We start from the raw sequence: 23,149 nt of genomic DNA, 5'->3' as shown, positions 1-23,149 counted from the left end.
TTTCCATCACCAAGCAGTGCTTTAACATAGCCAACTTCCTGGCTACCATGAAAATGTCACCCCATGTTGCTTGGACGTAGACTTCAAAACCACCCTTCCAGTCCCCCCATGGTGCGGTTGGCTCTCCTGAACTTTGCAAAAACAAAAAAAAAACAGCGCAAACAAATTGTTCCCTACTGAGAGCCAAACTTAGACTTGTCCAGGACTGGCTTAAATATGCTCAGCAATTAGACCTCTTTTCCTTGTGAATGTGTCTTTGCTGGTCCAACTTCTGACCAGTTAAAAGTTAACAGTATCAAAATATTTTTATTCAGTTTAGCTCATACTATCAGTTAATGTGCTATGTGTATGCATATGTTATGGACCTAAGGTATAAACTATTATTTTCCGTAATGTCTTTTACTGAACTAGTTTTCTTCATTCATATTTCTCAGTTTTTTCAGTCAACCAAAGTTTCATGGAAGAATATTTGTCAAATATTTGTCACTGTACATCCGCTTCCCTGTACCATCATGGCGCTGTAAAAGTGTGTCACTGACTTCATATGTAAGGATTTAAACTTCTGACACCCTTTTGTTGCCATTCAGTGTTCCTGTCACTGATTTCTAATGTGAACAGACTCCCAGCGTAACCATGGCGCTGACACATCCACTATAATTGAAGTGGTTGGGCAAACGTGTAGTTAGTGGGAAACGGGATGTCACTGACACTTGCAGTGATGAGAGAGTTCTTCATTATGAAATGCAGAACCTCACGCATCCGTGATGTGAGCCCCGCCTCTCCACGTGAATTGCCACTGCCCGACAGGCTCATGCACAGGGAAAAAGGAAGTATTTTGGATTGGAATTTACTTCCTCCCCTTCTCCTTTATCTGAGTCTCGGGCAATCTGTGCTCCTCTGACGTGGCTTTTGAGAGGATTCACCCCCTGCCACATCAATGCCGCTTCTGATATTTCAATCTCTGCCGATGTTCCCGCGCCATGTGGGGCTTGGAAACGCTGTAGGACTTGAAGTGGCTCACCTCCTAGTCCGAAAACCATCTTCGTCGCCAGGGAAATGATTGAGGTCGGGCATTCAAGGGTTTGTGTAGAGGTAAATTTATTCCAACTAACTAGTAGGGAGACTTCCTGCCAAGTGACACAAACGCATTAGTGTTCCAGAATGCCACCACATTCTCTTCAAGAAGAGCAGAATGCAGCATCTTTCCATTTTGAAACATCAGAGCATGTTTATTTTGACTCATCCACTTGCTGACCCTGTTTAGCTTAGCTGAGTCCTAAATGTTTTGATCTGGAAATTACCTTTATGACACGGGCTGAGCCACGCATGCGGTTTCTCCGCGAGTGCTACCATGCTTGTCTGAATCGCGCATTAGCCTTAACCACGCATATGTGTGGTTAAGGCAGATAACGCTCTAGTTTCCGGATGCACAGTGAGGAAGAGGAAGCATCGGAACAGGAAGTTCCTGATGTGGACGGGTAAGTGGGGTTAGGGCCGGGTTTGCAGGGGGTAGTTTAAGGGTGGGGGTCACTTTTAGGGATCATGGTGGAGGGGGGTTGAAGTAGTTTTTGGAAGGGACGGAGTTTGGGGCTTAGGGCGGGGGAGGGGCAGGGTAGTGTTTAAAGGCTGGGTTGGGGCCGGTTTTAGGGTTCAGGGCAGAGGGGCTGGGCAGTCTTTATAAAAGGAGGCATGGATTTAGAGGTCAGGGCAAGGGGATGGGGGTCAGGGTAGTTTTAATGCAAGCATGGGGATAAATGTTAGGGCACAGGGCAGTAGGCTTGGCCTGGAGTCGTTTTTGGTAGGTGGCTGCTTATTAGGCCTCTGGGCAGTGGAGGTGGTAGTTTGCAGGGCAGGGTAGGACTTGGGGTGGAAAGTGAGGTAGGGGGGATAGGATTTTAGGCCTTTAGGCATGGGGTCAGGGTAGTGGTTATCTTTACCATGCATATCCCTTTACCAATCATGCCTTTACAACAAAATTGCTTGGTAAAGCCATGCATGGGTAAGGCTCATTTGTGGTTGGGGCTGCATTGTAGAGGCATGCGTGGTTCAGCCTTGCCTTCATCTTTCATACAACCGTTTTAATTTCTTCCTGCAGAATACTGCTTTACCCTCTACGCCATAGCATCACTATAGTCTTATCTTGACCTGGGCATGTGGCATCTTTACCTTTTACCTTTCTGCTTTTTTCACCAATCATTTTTATCTTGCCAGCTTCTGGACCAAGTTATTTCTAACTCTGGCCTTATTTTCTAAGCATAATGACATCGGATTAAACATGGCGTGTTTGGGTGGCCTTTCATAGCAGCTCTGTTTCATACATCACTTAAGGTGAGTGACGTTTGTGTGTGTTTTCTGCATCTATAGATCGAAGAGGCAATGGCAGGTTCCTAGATGTATCTGCCATTTCTGGGATCCTGATTTACATCCACAGAAATGGCAGGTGTTAACCACTGATGTTCTGTCCTACACATGCGTTCCTTGACCTCAAAGCAATTACAGCGGGTTGTAGGCCACAACTAATTTTATTGGCTAGAGGAGGGTTGGATAATGAAAATGGGCTAAAACCAGTGAGCAGTGTATACCTTTCAAAAGCAAACCTTGCTCATCAGAAAGGAGTAGAGATGTGTGATGTGCCCCAAGGCATGTAATTCATGTGTAGAAAGAGCTTTAATTCTGTGTCACTGGGGACCGAATAAAACAGGCAGATATCACCTGTTTGTTTCTTGGGCGATATATATATATATATATATAGGGTTTTGTTTTGACTTAATACTGGGTGCTCCCTTGTGTCTGGACAAAGCTATACCTCTCTGAAGAGCTCTAATTAGAGCGAAACACTGTGTCAGGGGTTGCTTTTAATCATTTCAGGTTGGCTTGAGTTGGTATTTTACCAATTCAAAGCTGTAATATTGTGCCTGGAGTGATAAATGGCTTTTGTTATTTGACAGCTCGGCAAGGACTGCACTGTACTAGTCTTATGCTTAAAGACTTTGCTGTTTAAATGGCGAAAGACTTTGTCATTTTCTATCTCGGCATGGATAGCACTGTCTAATCCTATGCTTAAAAACTTTGATAGAAAAACAGACATTTGAGGTGAGCAGATCTAGAGTGTCGCTGGTGTTGAGAGTGCTCTAACAGGAGCTGCTTTCCACCTAAACTGAGACCTACCCAGAGTTCTCTCCTTCTTTTTTGCATATATATATATATATATATATATATATATATATATATATATATATATATATATATATATATATATATATATATATATATATATATATATATATATATATATATATATATATATATATATATATATATATATATATATATATATATATATATATATATATATATATATATATATATATATATATATATATATATAAAACAGTCCCTGCTTACTCTCGCCTGGAGCCCAATCCTGGATAGCGCAGAAGAAGAGAGGAGACCCAAGTGCAGGTGAGCAGTGTATTTTATTTCGTCGGGGAGACGGCACACCTCAGCATGACGTTTCGGCCTTCACAGAGGCCTTGATCACATGTATATATATATTCAAGGCATAGGAGCTGCAGAATTCATACTTTTGCATATATCACCATCTGGTGTTGGATTCGGATGCTTGCACCTTGTTGTTGTCTTGGAAGAAATATGTTCGAGGCATGTGGGCTGCTGAATTCATATCTTGTGCATAGATCGCCGCCTAGTGTTGGGTCCGGATGATTGCACTTTGTTGTCCTGGAAGAGTCTTCGAAGTATCACGAGATAGGTGGCTCCTCCCCTGGACTACAGTGCGCATGGGCATCGACTCCATCCTCAGATTGTTTTTTTCCGCCATCGGGTTCGGATGCATATTTGTTAACTCAAGTTCGGAATCGATAGAAAACTTTCTTTTTGGCCAAAAGGCCTTTAGTTATCCTCGGTATTGTCTTGTGATCGGTGCCCAGTTCTTGTTCCAGCTCGGTTTCCGAGCCGAACCTCCAGAGGAGCCGCGTGGCTTTTCGAAACTGACGCCAGAGGCCTTCTCGACGAACCATCATGTAACGGAGCCCGTTCAAGAGATGTCCCGTTTGCAACTCAAAATATCCTCATATCGACGTCCACCCGGTGTGCAACAAGTGCCTGTCTCCGGATCACGATGAAGCCAGCTGTATGGCTTGTTCTTGTTTCCGCTCCAAGAAGACGATTCGACTTCGACGCGCAGCGCGCAAGGAGGCCCGGCAGATGGCACCTGACCCGGTGAACATTTTCGATACCGAAGAGGATGTGGGAGTCGAGCAGGAAATTCGAGAGTCTGATCCTGCATCGGAGATCGACTCCAACTACGACGCAGATGTCGAGATGGTAGATATTGAAGACGTCGTCGACGAGGTAAGAGACGACGATGTGGCCTTTGGGGCCGTAGAAGATAGCTCGGGCGAAGAGCAAGACCCGATCGTTGGTACGGGGCCCGAAACTAAGACATTCAATAAGGCTCAGGTCGAGGGATCGCCACATGGCCTTACCCGAGATCGTACACTTAGTTCTACAGCCTCGCCTCAGGGCCCGGCTACGGACATTTCTAGCGAGCCACTGGTTGACCGATCGAAACCGAAAGAGAAAGCATCGGTGTCTACACAACCAAAAGCACTAGAGGCAAAATCGAAACCAAAAGTGCGTATTGCTGTGGTCGGCTCGAAGTCCTCCGAACTATCGGCACCGACGAAGCATAAAAGTGACCACTGTGCCTCTCGAGGCCGGGTCACCCCCTTCACTCGCCTGCTGCCCTGCTAGCCAGCCTCCTTGCCCTGCCTGCCTGCCTACCGCCTGCCTGCCGCCACCGCCGCCCCCCATGCACCCCCGAGCGGCCCAGCCACAGCGGAGCCGGCCGCTCGCCACTTTTCCCGCCGCTGGCCCCTGAGGCCCCGCCCACCACCGGCCCATTGGCCCGGACGCTCGCCCAGCCGACCCGCCCACCCGTCCCCCTTCTTATGATGCCCCCTGAGCGACCGCGCAGCGGACGCGCGCAGCGGGAGCACCGATTGAGCGCCGAAGGTGCGCCAAAGGTAAGCCCGTCTGCGCCCGTCCGCGCCTGGACCGCGCCCAGCGCCAGGACCCCTGGCCCTCGCAGACCCCAGCCCACCCGCCGGACGTACGACGCCGCCACCCTCAACGCACTCAACGCCGGCCGAACCCCTGGATGCTACCGAGCCACCCCGAGACGCACCCACGGACCCTTCATCTGCCAGTCCTGCAAGTTCTCCTGCATCCGGACCTGCACTGCACCAACGTCCACCAAGCAGAGCACCAGCAGCAACCACCTGAAGTGCATCCTGCTCAACACCCGCTCCGTCCACAGACACGCCGTCGAGCTCTGGAACCTGCTCGACACCACAGCCCCAGACGTCGCCTTCCTCACGGAAACCTGGATGAACGCCTCCTCAGCGCCCGACATCGCCATCGCCATCCCGGACGGCTACAAAATCATCCGGAGGGACCGCGGCAACCAGACAGGAGGAGGCATCGCCATCATCCACAGGAACACCATCCGCATCACGACCAACACCGATGACACCATCGCACCCGCCGAACACCTGCACTTCCAGATCCACGTCAACCCCAAGACCACCCTCAGAGGCACCCTCATCTACAGACCCCCGGGAACACGCACACAATTCAGCGAGGACATCGCCGACTTCATCAGCCCGCTCGCCCTCCCCTCAGCCGACTACATCCTCCTCGGGGACCTCAACTTCCACCTGGAGAACAACAACGACCGCAACACCACCACCCTGCTGGACAACCTCGCAAACCTGGGACTCAAGCAGCTGGTGACCACCCCCACCCACTACGCCGGACACACACTCGACCCGATCTTCTCTTCCAGCAAGGACATCGCCTTCAGCCACGCCACGGGACTCCCATGGACGGACCACAACTGCGTCCACTTCAGCTTCAGAAGGACCACGCTCCACCATCACCAGCAACAAGCTCCCCGCAGAAGCTGGAACAAGATCACTGCAGACCAGCTCACCACGTCCTTGAGCAAGAACCCTCCCACCAGCACAACGAACCCCAGTCAAGCAGCCACCAACCTCACGAAATGGATCAGCGACTGCGCAGACGAACTCGCCCCGCTGAAGACCCCGCCGAGCCGACTCGGCAGCAAGAAAGCCCCATGGTTTAACGACGAACTCAAGAGCTCCAAGAAGTACTGCAGAGCACTCGAGAAAACCTGGCGCACAGACCCAACACCGGACAACATGACTGCCCTCAAGCTCGCCACCCGAAAACACCACCAGCTGATCCGCGCCACCAAGAAAACTGCATTCAAGGAACGACTGGACAACAACGCACACAACAGCAAGGAACTCTTCAACATCGTGAAAGAGCTCTCCAACCCCAACGCCGGAAACAACGACATCACCCCTTCGCAAGACCTCTGCAACTCCCTCGCCTCCTACTTCCACAACAAGATCGCGGACATACACAACAGCTTCAGCACTCAACCGGCGCACGCCACGACCGACCCACCGCCCCCCACCACCACCCTCCGCGCCTGGACCCCGATCAGCACCGAAGACACCATCCGCACGATGAACTCCATCCACTCCGGATCTCCGACAGACCCCTGCCCGCACCACGTCTTCAACAAGGCCGACACTGTCATCGCACCCCACCTGCGGGACATCATCAACACCTCCTTCGACATCGCCACCTTCCCGGAGAGCTGGAAGCACGCCGAACTCAGCGCTCTACTCAAGAAACCATCAGCAGACCCTACCGACCTCAAGAATTACCGCCCCATCTCGCTGCTCCCGTTTCCGGCCAAAGTCATCGAGAAGACCGTCAACAAGCAACTGGCCGCCTTCCTCGAGACGAACGGCTCCCTCGACCTCTCGCAGTCTGGCTTCCGGGCCAACCACAGCACCGAGACCGCCCTGATCGCAGCCACAGACGACATCCGAGCCCTGCTCGACAACGGAGAAACAGCGGCCCTCATCCTCCTGGACCTCTCCGCGGCCTTCGACACTGTCTGCCACCGCACCCTAGTACAGCGCCTCAGCAACGTCGGAATCCAGGAGAAGGCACTGGAGTGGATCACCTCCTTCCTCACCGGAAGGACACCGAGAGTCCGCCTCCCCCCGTTCAGATCGGAGGCCACCGAAGTCATCTGCGGCGTCCCTCAAGGCTCCTCGCTCAGCCCAACCCTCTTCAACGTCTACATGAGCCCCCTCGCAGCCATCGCACGCCAGCACAACCTGAACATCATCTCCTACGCCGACGACACCCAGCTGATCCTCTCCCTCACCAACGACACCGCCAGAGCCAACCTGCACGAAGGGATGACAGAAGTAGCCAAATGGATGTCGAACAGCCGCCTGAAACTGAACTCAGACAAGACGGAAGTCCTCATCCTGGGCTCCTCGCCCTCCGCCTGGGACGACTCCTGGTGGCCCCCCGCCCTGGGCAGCGCACCCAAACCAACTGACCACGCACGCAACCTGGGCTTCATCCTGGACTCCTCCCTCTCCATGACCAGACAAGTCAACGCCGTCTCCTCGTCGTGCTTCCACATCCTGCGAATGCTACGCAAGATCTTCCGATGGATCCCCACCGAGACCAGGAAGACGGTCACCCAGGCCCTCGTCACCAGCCGTCTGGACTACGGCAACTCCCTCTACGCCGGAACCACCGCCAAACTCCAGAAGAGACTCCAGCAGATCCAGAACACCTCAGCACGACTCATCCTGGACATCCCCCGCCGCAGCCACATCTCCGGACACCTGAGACCTGCACTGGCTCCCGGTCAACAAGAGAATCACCTTCCGGCTCCTCACCCACGCACACAAAGCCTTACACAACCAAGGACCAGGATACCTCAACAGCCGCCTCAACTTCTACGCTCCCACACGCCAGCTTCGATCGACCAGCCACGCCCTCGCTGCCGTCCCCCGCATCCGAAGAGCCACCACAGGAGGAAGGTCCTTCTCCTACCTGGCCGCCAAGACTTGGAACTCCCTTCCGGCCCACCTCCGCCTGACCCAGGACCACCTCGCCTTCAGGAAGCAGCTCAAGACCTGGCTATTCGAGCAGTAGCGGACCCCCCCCCCCCCAGCGCCTTGAGACCCTCCGGGTGAGTAGTGCGCTATACAAATGCTCTGATTGATTGATTGATTGATTGAAAAGTGTTATCGACCCGGTGAGGTCGCTGAAGGGTGTTGAGCTGAAGACTGCGACACCGAAAAAACTGGGCAAGGACGTCGACCCGAAACAGTCGGCGTCGAAGGCCGTCGACACTGAAAAACGACTCGGAGCTCAGAAGGTTCTAGATCCTACGAGTCGACCAAATAAGGCTAAAAGCGGTACGAACCTCAAGCCCACACCTGGCGGTGCCTCGAAGGAACCAGTCAAGTCGACACAGCCGTCTGCCTCCTTCTCCAAGCAGGTGTCAGAATCGCTGAAACGCATTAAAGAGAAGGCTTCTACTGTCGGACCGAAAGACACTCCAACACCGTAGCCTACCACTAAACCTCAAAAATCGTCGGCGCCCATTCAGTTCACACTGCCGCCAAAAGTGGCACCTAAGGCCTTCGCCCCTAAAACGGCTGTCGAGGAGTCCAAGAAGGTGTCCACAGGGCCGAAGCCTACAACTGCGGAACTTGTCACAAAGCATCGACAGCCCCCGCTTGAAGAGCAGTCGAGGCATTTCATCGACGCAGACACGGGTAGACTTTCTATTTATAAACGAATTATCGCCCCTGAACAGCCTATGGAGTCATATAAAATTCCATTGAAAAAGAAGGATTCTACTACATCACCTCTTCTTGTTGAGCCTATTTCACCACATGGCCAAGACACTGCTCCTATCTCGCCAACTTACTCAGATGTGGAGACAGGGGAAGGTGACAATGAGGAGTACAGTTATCCTATAGACACTGATCCTGAAGATCACAATGAACCCTGGGCTGACGCTGCTGACCCAGGAGATCCACACACTGCCCCAGACAGTCAGGTGTATGCTGTAAAAACCTCGCCTACTGAAGACTCAGCGGCGTTTAATGCGCTTATTGAAAGGGCAGCCAAAAATCATGATGTCCAGCTCCATGCTGACCCTATTGAAGTGGATTTTTTGTTTGACACCTTCTCTACCTTGGAGAGAACTGTCAAGACTCTACCAATGCTAAAGGGTGTCTTAAAACATGCTGCAGACATTTTTAAAGAAAACACGAGAGCATGGGTAATAAACCCCAGAATTGAGAAAAAGTACAAACCAGCACCTGGGGACCCTACCTATATCAAGGGACAGTTGCCGTTGGACTCTCTGGTTGTTTCAAATGCCCGGAAGAGGGCAAACTCGCAAACAACGGGTGATGCTCCTCCCCCTAACAAAGAATCTAAAGTGCTAGAAACATCAGGGAAAAGGGTGGCGGCTCAAGAGGCCAATATCTGGCGCATTTCCAACACTCAGGCACTCTTAGCCAGATATGACAGGGCTCATTACGATACACTTGAAACCCTGTTACAACACTTGCCAGATGAATATAAGGAGGCAGCAGAGATGCTCATACAGGAAGGGAAGCTTATATCAAATGCATCTATCAAGTGTGCGCTGGATGCAGCAGACACCGCGGCCAGGGCAATCAACACAAGTGTTATGTTGCGCCGACATGCCTGGCTGAGAATCTCCGGTTTCAAGCCCGAGATACAAACCACCATACTAAATCAGCCTGTAAACCCTGATCACTTATTTGGACCAGAGGTGGACACCACCTTGGAAAAGATCAAAAAGGACACTGAGACTGCAAAGTCTATGGGGGCTCTACAGTCCCAGCAGTTCAGGGGTGGTTCTTTTCGTCGCTCAAACAATAGAGGAGTTTCCAGAGGCCAGCTGTCACAGCAGACACAATACGGTAAAGGAGGCGCGCAAACCACCTACACCAAACAAAGTGGAGATGGCTATTGTGGAAACCGCACCAAGGGCAGAGGTCGTGGAAACAACAACCTCCTCCACTAACAAACAGTGACGCCTTGTCACTGCCCCCCGACAATGCCACACCAGTCGGGGGAGACTGCAACAGTTCCTACCAGTCTGGACATCCATCACTACAGACAGGTGGGTGAGAAAGCTTATCCAGTACGGTTATTGTCTGGAGTTAACATCCCCTCCACCCAACATACCCCCAAAACACCGTCCTATGTCCACAGAGCATTTGCACATATTGCAGCAGGAGGTAGTCGTCATGCTGCAAAAAGGAGCAATAGAGCTTGTGCCTGTGGAGGAAAGAGGTACAGGGGTGTACTCGCTGTACTTCTTAATCCCAAAAAAGGACGGGTGCCTCAGACCCATACTGGACCTCAGGCCCCTAAACCAGTACATCCTATCAGAAAACTTTCACATGCTCACATTGCAGCAGGTTCTCCTGTTACTCAGTCAAGGAGATTTCCTAGCAACATTAGATCTGAAGGATGCATATTTCCATATTCCGCTACACCCGTCACACAGAAAATACCTCAGATTCACCATTCAACATCAACATTATCAATTCAAGGTCCTCCCTTTCGGAGTGACGACAGCACCCAGGGTGTTTACAAAGTGCCTAGCGACAGTGGCTGCATTCCTACGGAGACAGAACGTTCACGTCTACCCTTATCTGGACGACTGGCTTATCCAGGCGAAGTCGGCCAAGCAGTGTGCCGCCCACATGTCCCACACCATTCACCTTCACGATCTGGGGTTTTCACTGAATTATCCAAAGTCCCACCTTCAGCCCGCCCACTTACGGCAGTATCTAGGCGCGAAAATAGATACTCTGGCAGCCAAAGCACAGCCAAATTCAGTGAGAATCAACAGCATTCAATTGCTGATACAAAAATTCAGACCACAACACTCGCTTCCGGCACGAGTGTTCATGCAGTTGATAGGCATGATGGCCTCCTGCATCTTCTTAGTCCCGCACGCTAGACTACATATGCGTCCGCTTCAGGAGTGCTTAGCACATCAGTGGAACCAGGCTCCCGAACAGTTGAAAGACCTAGTGTTGGTGACCGGTTGTGCGTACAGCTCTCTGCATTGGTGGAATCCACAAAACCTTTGCAAGGGCCGACCGTTCCAAGAGCCTGTGCCACAGATTATTCTGACAACGGACACATCTCTCCAGGGATGGGGAGCTCATGTACTCCACTACACAGTGCAGGGACTATGGACAGCACAGCAAAATAAGATGCACATCAACCTTCTAGAACTGATGGCTATCTTCTTGGCAATGAAAGCATTCAAAGTACATCTGTGCAACAAGGTTGTGTTAATCCGGACGGACAACCTGACGGCCATGTACTACATACAGAAGCAGGGAGGTACACACTCTCCACTGTTGTCTTATCTGGCTCAGAGCATGTGGAAGTGGGCCATTCAGAGAAACATCTTCCTCATGACGGAACACCTCCTGGGCAAGGACAATCAGATGGCGGACCTGCTCAGCAGGCACAGCCACCAAATGCACGAGTGGGAGATGCATCCATCTGTACTCCACCCGTACTTCCAGCAGTGGGGTCATCCGCAGATAGACCTGTTCGCCACAAAAGAAAACGCCAAATGCCAAAGCTTTGCCGCCAGGTTTCCACACCCACAGTCGCAGGGCAATGCGATATGGATGAACTGGTCAGGCATATTTGCGTACGCTTGTCCCCCAGCACCTCTAATACCGCTGGTGGCACGCAAGCTAAAGCAACACTCGATGACTCTCATCCTAGTTGCTCCAACGTGGGCACGCCAACCATGGTACACCACTTTTCTAGAACTATCCGTGGTACCGCATCAAAGGCTGCACCTCACACCCAGGCTTTTGACGCAGAGCCATGGCGACATTCAGCATCCAGATCCGCAACAGCTCAACCTGGCGATCTGGCTCCTGAGGTCTTAGAGTTTGGCTACCTCAACTTGCCTCCCAACTGTATGGATATCATAAGAGAGGCAAGAAAGCCCACCACCATAGCATGTTATGCGGCAAAATGGAAGCGGTTTGTCATTTATTGTGCAGACCACAACATCAACCCGCTAGATGCATCTACTCACAACATCATTTGTTATCTGTTACATCTATTCAAATGCAATCTGGCCTATGCTTCCATTCGTATACATTTTCTGGAGGGACTCAAACGAGTTATTTCTCCCCGGAACCCACCAGCTCCTGAATGGAACCTAAATGTGGTCCTCACCAGACTGATGGGTCCACCTTTTGAGCCTCTACACTCATGCGAAATCCAGTTCTTGACGTGGAAAGTGGCTTTCCTGATAGCAATCACATCGCTGCGACGCGTTAGTGAACTCCAGGCACTAACTATCCAGGAGCCATTCATACAGATTCACTCCAACAGGGTGGTACTCCGTACTAACCCTAAGTTTCTTCCTAAAGTGGTTTCACAGTTCCATATCAATCAGACTATAGAACTGCCAGTGTTCTTCCAAAATCCGGAGTCAGTGGCGGAGAGAAAGCTCCACACACTAGACGTCAAGAGAGCTCTAATGTACTACATAGATAGGACCAAAGATTTTCGGAAAACAAAACAACTGTTTGTTGCCTTTTCACCACAACACAAAGGCAACCCCATTTCCAAAGCAGGTATAGCCAGGTGGATCATTAAGTGCATTCAAATTTGCTATCAAAAAGCCAAGCGCACATTAACGATTCCCCCACGGGCCCACTCCACGCGAAAGTTGGGGGCCTCTATGGCTTTCCTTGGAAATATTCCTTTAGAAGACATATGAAGAGCAGCCACATGGTCTACCACACACACATTTACAAAACACTACTGTGTAGATGTGCACTCCAAACAGCAGGCAGCTGTAGGGCAGGCTGTTCTAAAAACACTTTTTCAAACTGCTGCAGCTGGCACAGGCGGCCGCCACTAATTGAGGGACTGCTATGTATTCTATGCACAAGATATGAATTCAACAGCCCACATGCCTCGAACCGAATATGCTACTTACCAGTATGCATCTGTTCTTGGCATGTAGGGCTGCTGACATTCATATCGCCCGCCCTCCTCCCCGGCGCCTGTAGCAGCTGCAGCACTTGCAATTACTCTTAGCATGGTCATCACTCACGGTGTTACACTCCATCTTTGCCACAATGGCGAAAAACAATCTGAGGATGGAGTCGATGCCCATGCGCACTGTAGTCCAGGGGAGGAGCCACCTATCTCGTGATACTTCGAAGACTCTTCCAGGACAACAATGTGCAATCATCCGGACCCAACACTAGGCGGCGATCTATGCACAAGATATGAATGTCAGCAGCCCTACATGCCAACAACAGATGCATACTGGTAAGTAGCATATTCGTTTGTAGTCACAAGATCGGTGACTCTTCCCTTGGACGATAGTGCGCATGGTCATCAACTCCATCCTGTTGTTTTCCGCCATCGGGTTTGGATGTAATTTCAGCGCTTCGGTTCGGTACTGTGTTTTCCAAACCATTTAGACACGCAAACCATTGCAAACTCGACGGTATTGTTCGCGTGCTTTTTGACACGCTAACTTACATACTCTATTCCGGTCGTCGACGTGGGCCGCAGGGCCCATCGACGCCAGTCATGCCTACAGCTAATGGAAAGGACCCATTCAAAAAATGCCCCCAGTGTGGAGCTAAATTCCCACACAGCCACCAACACAAGGTCTCTCGCCCGAGCACGGAGAGAAAAATTGCCAAGCCTACGCTTCCTTCCCGTTCAAGACTATTCGTGATTGCTGGGCTCGACGACACGTTATGGCGCAACAGGCTGCACTGGTGCCAGAAGACATCTTCAATGAAGGCCCAGACGTTCCAGAGACGAAAGATTCGGAGGATCTCGACATCTTATCCGAAGCAGATTACTCCGACGACCACATCACTCCAGGTCAACGAGTGAGTACAAGTGCCCCTGCCCCAACCCCACCTGAAAAAAAGAAGGCTCCAGACAAGACTTCACCTGAAGGCCTTAGTCACAACCAAAAGAAAATTTCAGAAGCCCCGCCTCCGAAGACAAAGGAAAAGCCTTCCGGCGGCTCGGGACCGAGCAAGCCGCATGTCAGTGCCACAAAAACACCGTTGGTGCCGAAAGCGGGAACATATCCCACTGTCTGCAAAAAGGCCTCTGCGCCAAGCACTATGGCACCGAAAAAATCAAAAGGCCTCTGATCCGAAGACACCTCGAAAACCTTTGGATCCGAAAAAGATTTCAGACTCAACACCGAAGCTGAAGGACCCAAAATTCCTTCATAGACTCCTGGGCAGAAATCTAAACCACGTTCAGCGCCGAAAAAATCTGTGCAGAAAGCACACACCAACGAGGAAGAACTGTTTCCTCCAGATCCCATCGATCCGAAACAGAAAACACTGCTTGTGGACCCTAAAACAGGTCATATTGTCAATATCCCCATGAACAAGAGATAATTGGATACTCCACACATTCCTGAGGTGCCTGTGAAGAAAAAGAACTGTGCAACTTCACCATTAAGACCCTCTTCTCCTGTTCTTCCTACTAAGCCTTTCTCTCCTCCAAAGTCTCCTATACTTCCTCCATACTCACCATCACCACAGGATGATGATGACCTAGGGTGTGGGGGCGAAAATAAGGACCCTTTAAATAATCCTGATGACACTGACATACCACAGGACACATGGGACGATTACAATGACCCTGTAGACCCTCCAGACCTTCCAGACCTTCCTTATCCAGAGACGTAGCCAACCAGGCCATCTCCCCCAGATGACAACATTGGCTTTAGTCAGCTCATTGATAGGGCTGCCCAATTTCATGTTGTGCAAATGCATTCAGACCCCACAGAGGAAGACTTCTCGTAGACACTTTTGCACAGTCCCAAAGGACAGTACAAACATTACCGATGCTCAAAGGTGTCATCAAGCATGCTCCAGACATCTTGAAAGACCCTGTCAGGACCATGATTCTCAATCCTGGGATTGATCAAAAATATAAACCCACCCCTAATGATCCCACCTACATTAAAGGCCAACTCCCCTTAGATTCCCTGGTAGTGACCAATGCTAGGAAGTGGGCAAACTCAGACCTTTGGTGATGCTCCACCTCCAGACAAAGAGTCAAAATTGCTAGACGCTTCAGGCAAACGAGTTGCCTCCGAGGCAGCTAATCACTGGAGGATAGCTATGCTCTAGCATTACTGGCCAGATACGATGGGGCTCACTACGACAAGCTTCGGGGCCTTATTCAGCATTTACATGACCAATACAAGGCCAAAGCCAATGATTTGATTCAGGAGGGCAAGTTAATAACCAACGCATCCATTAAATGTGCCCTCTATGCAGCAGACACTGCATTTACATCAATCAACACTAGTGTGTTATTGCAAAGGCATGCATAGTTGCACATTTCTGGGTTCAAACAAGAAGTGCAAACTACTATCCTGAATCAGTTGTTCAATCAGGAACAACTTTTTGGCCCAGCTGTAGACACAACCTTAGAGAAAATGAAAAAAGACACTGAGACTGCAAAATCTATGGGAGTATTACAGTCTCCATCTACACGAGGCTCCTTTTGTCACTCCTTTTATAGGGCGGTACAAAAGGGGGTGGTGATGGACGGCGCATCTGCACCAATCAAACACTCACACCCAGTCAACAGATCTAGGTTTAATCCATCACCGTTCTTCAGCCCACTCTGCCACCTCAGTATAGACATGGCCATAAGCAAATCAGTCTGACCCTGTGCCTCATGGGAACAGTCCAGCCCGAACTGTCAAGCCATGCCTTCCCTGTACCGGAAACAAGCTTCCTAGGACCGGTTTCTGGCATTTCAGCCGTCTTCAGCCAGGCTTGCTTGAATCCAGTGGCAAAGTGAGCAAGGGACTCACGTCTGAGCATACCCTGCCAACTTATGGCGAACAAAGCGGTACAAAAGGGGGTGGTGATGGACGTAGCATCTGAACCAATCAAACACTCACACCCAGTCAACAGATCTGGGTTTAATGCATCACCATTCTTTAGCCCACTCTGCCACCGCAGTTCAGACATGGCCATATGCAAATCAGTCTGACCCTGTGCCTCATGGGAACAGTCCAGCCCTAACTGCCAAGCCATGCCTTCCCTGGACCGGAAACAAGCTTTCTAGGACTGGTTTCTGGCATTTTAGCAGTCTTCAGGCAGGCTTGCTTGAGTCCAGTGGCAAAGTGAGCAAGGGACTCGCGTCAGACTGATTTGCACATGGCCATGTCTGAACTGGGGTGGCAGAGTGGGCTAAAGAACGGTGATGGATTAAACCCAGATCTGTTGACTGGGTGTGAGTGTTTGATTGGTTCAGATGCTCCGTCCATCACCACCTCCTTTTGTAACCCTTTTATAGGGGGCGCATCCAAAAACATCAGTACAGTCCCTGCTTCCTACAAAAGTCCCACACAACCATCCCCCAATAAGGGATATTTCAGAGGTGGGTACAGGGGAAATAACAAAGGGAGAGGCCGAGGTAAGAATACTCGCACCTCCCCCACTAACAAACCGTGACTTCCCTCCACTACCTCCAGACCATTCCACTCCGGTCGGAGGGAGACTCGCACAGTTCTTACCTGTCTGGAATTCCATCACTACAGAAAAATGGATAAGACAAATTACATCTGGCTGCCCTTGCTGCCTACCCGCAAAACAGACGTTTGTCATTGTTCAGAGTACCTGCTATCAAAGCTTTCATGGAAGGCCTTAAAAGGATAATTCCTCCCACACTGACACCCTCTCCGGTGCGGAATCTAAACATTGTCCTTACTAGGCTCATGGGTCCTCCATTTGAACCACTAATCAAATGCGAACTGCAGTTCCTTACATGGAAAGTAGCTTTTCTTGTCGCAATCACCCCGAAACCGGTCCCAGGATGCTTGTTTCCAGTCCAGTGAAGACCTGGCTTGGCAGTTTGGGATTTACTGTTCCCATGGGGCACAGGGTCAAGTCTGATTTGCATATGGCTGTGTCTGAACTGTGGTGACAAAGTGACCGATGATGGATTCAACCCAGCACTGTAACTGGGGGTGAGTGTCTGAAAAGTTTCAGCGCTCCGTCTATCATTTCCTTATGTTTGCTTAATTTGAGTAATGTCCTTTCATCTTGATATCGGTATGGATGTTGGGCTTTTTGTTGTTCCTGTTGCATTTCATGGCACTTCACCTAGCTTCATATTATTATGATATTGTGTGCAGTTTAACACAGCATCCATAATAATCCTTTCCGAGCTGCTTGGTATTCAACAGCTTTCTTCAGAACATATTCTGAATACCACTGCGGAGGAGTGCTGTTATTGAAAGATCCAGACCTCAGTCTGGTAAAGCAGGGTTCTGTCCACTTTCACACCCAAGATCTATGGTCCATGTGTTATTGCCATATAGTGTGGTGGAAACATGCCAAAACCTATACTAAACAGTAAGTCCCGGTATGCAAAACGGTCTACTTTTTGTATTGATTTCTCTTTACATAGTAGTTTGATTTTGCAGACACTGTGAGTGTATCCCAGGTTACCTTTGACTTGGATTGTTTTTAAACTTTTTAATACCTTTTTGTCAGCAAACCTTGAAATGCTGCAGGTTCATGGTCCGGATGAAGTTGTCTGCACAGCTCACAAGAGGCGTGTTGTAATCTTTTGTTAATGGACTGGCATGCTGTAGTGAAGTAAATGATGATCAGGTCCACGTAGGTTCTTGTAATAATAGATATTTATTGAGGAAGATGGTACAAGGTGGTAATTCATAAATATTTAGATAATGATAATAAGATAAATTCAAGTAAACCCCACCAGGAGCTGTCACCTTTCAGCTCAGTCCCAAGCTCCCAACTGACTAGAGCTCAGAACCCAACATTCTAATATGTCATCATGAATAATCACATTCCAAATGATGACAGCAGTGAATACGCTGGAAAGCCAACACTACACATCTTCCCCTTTTATACATTTTGCAATTGCAACCAAAACATAGATGTGAACAAAGCAATTACAAATAATAACAATGAACATATGAAAGAAAAGTAGAAAAGGGATAAGTAAGTATATGAAGAATGGAGAACATAAATATAAGAAATTGAACACAAGAGGTGATAAATGAAGAAAGATTTAAACTGAGAAGAGTCAAGAGAAGTAATGAAGGAAGGTGAATAAAAGAAAGGAATAAGTCAAGACAAAAGAAGCAAATCAAGGAGTAGAGATAAGAAGAAGAAAATTAAGAAAGAGAACACATCCTCTCTTTAAAGGACAAAGAGAAAAAAATAATGCGAAAGTGGACACCAAACCGAAACGTTGAAAGTGTCGCAAAATACACCGATTGGCCAGACTGGAGAGATTGTGAACCAACAAATGAAGAAGTAAAAGGTAGAACCACGTAAAGAATATATAAGAACAAAGAAGTGCCCAACAGGAGAAAATAAATAGAAACTCCTTTAATAAGAAAAAAGGTGAAAATGAACACCTAAAAGGAGCACAAACTAAGGAAAACCTCAGTTGCCAGTATAAATAATTATTTATTAATCAAACCTTTAAAGGCAGTGAAAATCTGGCATAATAATCAATTCAAAAAGGTTAAATACACAGAACATTTAAAACATGAGTAATCAATATAAGTATATTTCATGTAATGTACGTCTACGCTCAAGAAAATGTTTAAGATAATAAAACGTTTGCGAGAAAAAATAACAATTCATGAAAAATAAGTAAGCAATACTGAACTTTCAAGGTTGACGTCCGCATCAAACATTTGAAACCAGTAAATGCAGACCAAGAACGCCCACTCATAAAAATACAGAAATATGAATGAATTAATTAACTTCAATAACAGAACTGCGTTATGCATCATAAAAATGAAAATTAAAACGAAGAATTTATCATAACAATTTAGCATAACTAAAGAACAGGTACTTAATTACACGAAGTGCAAATAGCATTCATATAAATGGTATTTCATCATAAAAGGAAATATAAAGAGCATTGAATCATAAAGGAAATTATAATCAAGCATTAAACCTTGAAAAATTAACGTAATAAAAGAACTGGTAATTATAACTGCTGCAACCTAATATCATATTGCTTATATAATTATAAAAGACATAACATATAGTGCACATCACATAACAGCATACCATACATCAATTATACTTAAAACATAAACAGGTGAGACTTATCACCTAATATGTGATATTTGATAGTAAAAACAATAAACTAAAATAAATAAAGTGGTCCCCGTTCATTTGAAGTGTTTAAGTTTGTACCGGTATTTTTATTTATACCTTTCACTTATATTCTTTATATTTTTGGTTGATTAATCACAGCGTGAATAAGAGAATTGCCCAATCATCTCCACATGATATGTACAAACATTTCACAAATGATAAATCATAATATATACAATACATCACAATACATTTTTTATACACTGTGATTAATCAACCATAAATATAAAGAATATAAGTGAAAGGTATAAATAAAAATACCGGTACAAACTTAAAAAAGTGTGTTTGGACATCTAGCAGAAATCATATATGCTTCCATAAAAACTTGAGGAAAAGGCATATCTCTCCCTTTTGTTTACATCAGTAGGTTATTAGGCATGTATTGCACAGGTTTTAGGGCATTTGCTAGTGTGCTTCAGGCTATAAACCTGCAAGCATCAGTTGATTTTAACTGTTGGTCCCTAGGAGAACACCTTCTGTGTAGAGGGTATACGAAATAGAATTGCAGATCCTTTGCCACCGTTATTAGGCAGTCCATCTGTCACATCCCGGCTTGGACCTCCTCACACATTGTGACTCTAGAAAACAGGAGATATAGGGGCCTTTCTGAAATGGAAAAAGGACACGAGCAGCAAAGGCTTAAAAATAATACACATACCCTACATACTTTAGCCACTAATTGGTTGCTCGCTGATGGGTATCTTCAACTATACAAATCTGGCTGTCAATTAGTAGGGAATTCCTGCTTCCCTGCTCTTGTACATTTTCTGGACTGCTCTGTGCGTTTTCACCCAGTGAGTATGATAATCATGCAAGCTCTCTGAACATATTTTTTTTCGCTGACTTAGAAAAAAAAAATAATGGGCTCTGATGTCAAAAGGGGTGGGAGCAAAATTCATGTCTGTTTAAGACCGTGACGACTGCCCTCTCATATGAGACTATACATTAAGCTCAAGCATGGCCAGTTAAGAGGCACAGGCAATAGGACGAAGAGTAAATTGACTACCAGCTCCCACTATGTAATTGCAGTCTGCCAATATTTGGATCATGGGCCCTTCAACATTTCCACCCGTATGAATCACAACTTATTCAATTCTTACTATAAAATAAGTCTTTTGGATTAGCGTTCTCACCCTCCTTCCTCTGCCAGCTATCACAGCACGGCGGAACTGACATTTCGATGTTATCTGCACACTGTTTACTGGGTTGTTTTTTGTGTTCTGTGTGTGTTTAGGTGGGTGTGTTCTGAGGCTATGCTTGATCACTTGTTTCTCTTACAGTGAGTACTTTCGGGAGACGATCAGGCGGGATATCCGTAAAGCCCGGGAAATGTACAGCGGGGAGCAGCTGAGCCAGGAACTGAGCCGTATACAGCGACGGCTGGACAGCGTGCAGTGCCTTAGTCTGGACATCCTCATGAACTTCCTTCTGGCGTACCGCGATGTGCAGGTAGCTTCTGCTGTCACATATGCAGCGATATTGGAAACCTAGATGAACGAAGCCCCTTAACCCTCTACGGCCAATTTGCAATGCCAGCCTTACAGTTCCTCTCCGTGGTTTCACGCCATTGGCTTCAGAGAAGCATATATCTTTGTAAGCAGCGATTCCTAAACCATTTGTTACAACAGCAGGAATATGGATATCCCTTTGATACATGGGCATCCGCAGAAATGTTTCCAGGGGGGGGCAACATTTTAACTTCATCACCATCCTCCGACATGATTGAGCACAAGTATTAAATACATTAAAAAAAATCTAATAAGACAAAGGGCTTAAATAAACAAAGAAATCCATAGGGGGAAGAGAAAAATCTTGTGAGGCGCCACATCAGACAACCTGGCAAGTAATAAAACAGAGGGAAAACCTAAAAATGACCGGAAAAAAACAAAAACATTCTAAATCAGGTTGATGCGGTTCTAGAGTATGGGTACTCACAAACTTTCTCTCAGGGGCCAAATTTACAGTGTGGTTTGTGGCCAAGGGCCGCACTGTTGGGGGCGGGGTCAGTGAGGGAGGGGGGTGGGGCTAGAGCAACAAAAAAACTATGACCATGAGGTTGAACACCGGTCCTTGCAGCGGACGCCTTTGTCGGCTGAGCCACCAGACCCGGCATACACACATCTTTCTTTCTCTATCTCTCTCTCTCTGTCTGTCTCTCTGTCTCCCTCCCTTTCCCTCTCTGTCTCTCTCCCTCTGTCTCTCTCCCTCTGTCTCTCTCCCTCTGTCTCTCTCCCTCTGTCTCTCTCCCTCTGTCTCTCTCCCTCTGTCTCTCTCCCTCTGTCTCTCTCCCTCTCCCTCGCTCTCCATCCCTATCTCACCATCCCTCTCTCTGTCTCCCTCCCTTTGTCTCCCTCCCTTTCCCTCCCTCCCTCTCCCTCCCTCCCTCCCTCTCCCTCCCTCCCTCTCCCTCCCTCCCTCTCCCCCTCTCCCTCTCCCCCTCCCCCTTCCCCTCCCCTCCCCCTCTCCCTCTCCCTCTCCCTCTCCCTCCTCCTCCCCCTCTCTCCCTCCTCCTCCCCCTCTCTCCCTCCCTCCCTCCCTCTCTGTCCCTCCCTCCCTATCCCTCCCTCCCTCTCCCTCCCTCCCTCTCCCCTGTCTGTCTCCCTCCCTCCGTCTGTCTGTCGCCCTCTGTCTGTCGCCCTCTGTCTGTCTGTCGCCCTCTGTCTGTCTGTCGCCCTCTGTCTGGTACCCTCCCTCTGTCTGTCTGTCGCCCTCTGTCTGTCTGGTACCCTCCCTCTGTCTGTCTGGTACCCGCCCTCTGTCTGTCTGGTACCCGCCCTCTGTCTGTCTGGTACCCGCCCTCTGTCTGTCTGGTACCCTCCCTCTGTCTGTCTGGTACCCTCCCTCTCGGTCTCCCTCCCTCTCGGTCTCCCTCTCTCTCTGTCTCCCTCTCTCTCGGTCTCCCTCTCTCTCGGTCTCCCTCTCTCTCGGTCTCTCTTCCTCTGTCTGTCTCTGTCTGTCTCCCACCCTGTATCTCCCTCTATCTGTCTCCCTGTCTGTCTGTCTCCCGAGTCCCTACCTATGTCGCCCCCTTCCATCTGTTGCCCCCTTCCCTCTGTCTGTGTCCTTCTGTCTGTCACCCTCTGTCTCCCTCCGTCTCCCTCTGTCTCCCTGCCTCATTGTGCTGAACTATAATAATGTCCCCCCTCGCCTCTTTCACTATCTTCTCTCGTCAATCATTTCTCCCTCCCACTGTCTGTCAGCCGCTCCCAATGTCATGGTCCGGCCGGACCATTGTCACACTGCCCATGACATTGGGAACGGCTGACTGTGACCTGCTGGGACTCACACTCGGGCTGCTGTAGCAGCCTTTCAGGTGTCGCCCCAGCAGGAAAATCGGTCCAGGTATGTGGGCCCATCCTCTAGAACCGGGCCTGGATCCGGGGAGGGGGGGGGGGGGCGGGCGCCCATGCTTTGATACTATTTTGCTGATAAAAAAAATGTAATCATTATAATGCAGGCAGAAAAAATCCCATATCTGCACAATGAAATATTAGGAAGATTCTTCTAGCATTGTTTATTTCAGTTGGGGAGTTCCCTCAGAGAGTTTTGCAGGCCATTCCACTGCAGGTTTTCATAGATCTTTGAAATCCATACCGTGCAGAATATTACTTGGAGACACTGAAGATTGCTATGGTGCTTTGAACCCAGGGCCTTATAACATTCTTCCTGGGAGAGAGAAGGGAACATAATGGCCCGAAGGACTGCTGCAACAAATTCCCTGCGTGGAAATCATGAAACAATTCCTTTCCGTTTTTCCTTCCTCAGCCTCGATGTTTATGGGAATAGTTTCAGATGTTAATTTCCATAGCCATACATTATATCTGAATCAAATTGAGTCTTATCCTGTGATTTCACCTGATTAGCATTTAATCAGAAATTAGTATGCACAAACATTTTAAAGGCCAAAAAGTATGAAAGGTAAATTACATTATCAGTAAAGTTAAGCATGAAAGGCA

General features: G+C 48.5%; 1 protein-coding gene across 2 annotated transcripts in view; it reads left to right on the top strand.

The window, feature by feature from the left end:
- The window catches only part of LOC144823334 (mitogen-activated protein kinase kinase kinase 6-like), a 1,091,718-nt gene that overhangs the window by 214,291 nt on the left and 854,278 nt on the right, over nt 1-23,149 (top strand). For both annotated transcript variants that reach the window (XM_078681777.1, XM_078681776.1), the window contains exon 5: nt 20,474-20,642. In XM_078681777.1, the coding sequence (XP_078537903.1) occupies nt 20,474-20,642 (169 nt within the window). The remainder of the gene's footprint in view (nt 1-20,473; nt 20,643-23,149) is intronic.

Source organism: Lissotriton helveticus, chromosome 3_1 (genome assembly GCF_964261635.1).
Source record: "Lissotriton helveticus chromosome 3_1, aLisHel1.1, whole genome shotgun sequence".
Taxonomy (NCBI): Eukaryota; Metazoa; Chordata; class Amphibia; order Caudata; family Salamandridae; genus Lissotriton; species Lissotriton helveticus.
The sequence above is the reverse complement of the archived record's forward strand: the minus strand, read 5'-3'. Positions and strand labels throughout refer to the sequence as shown.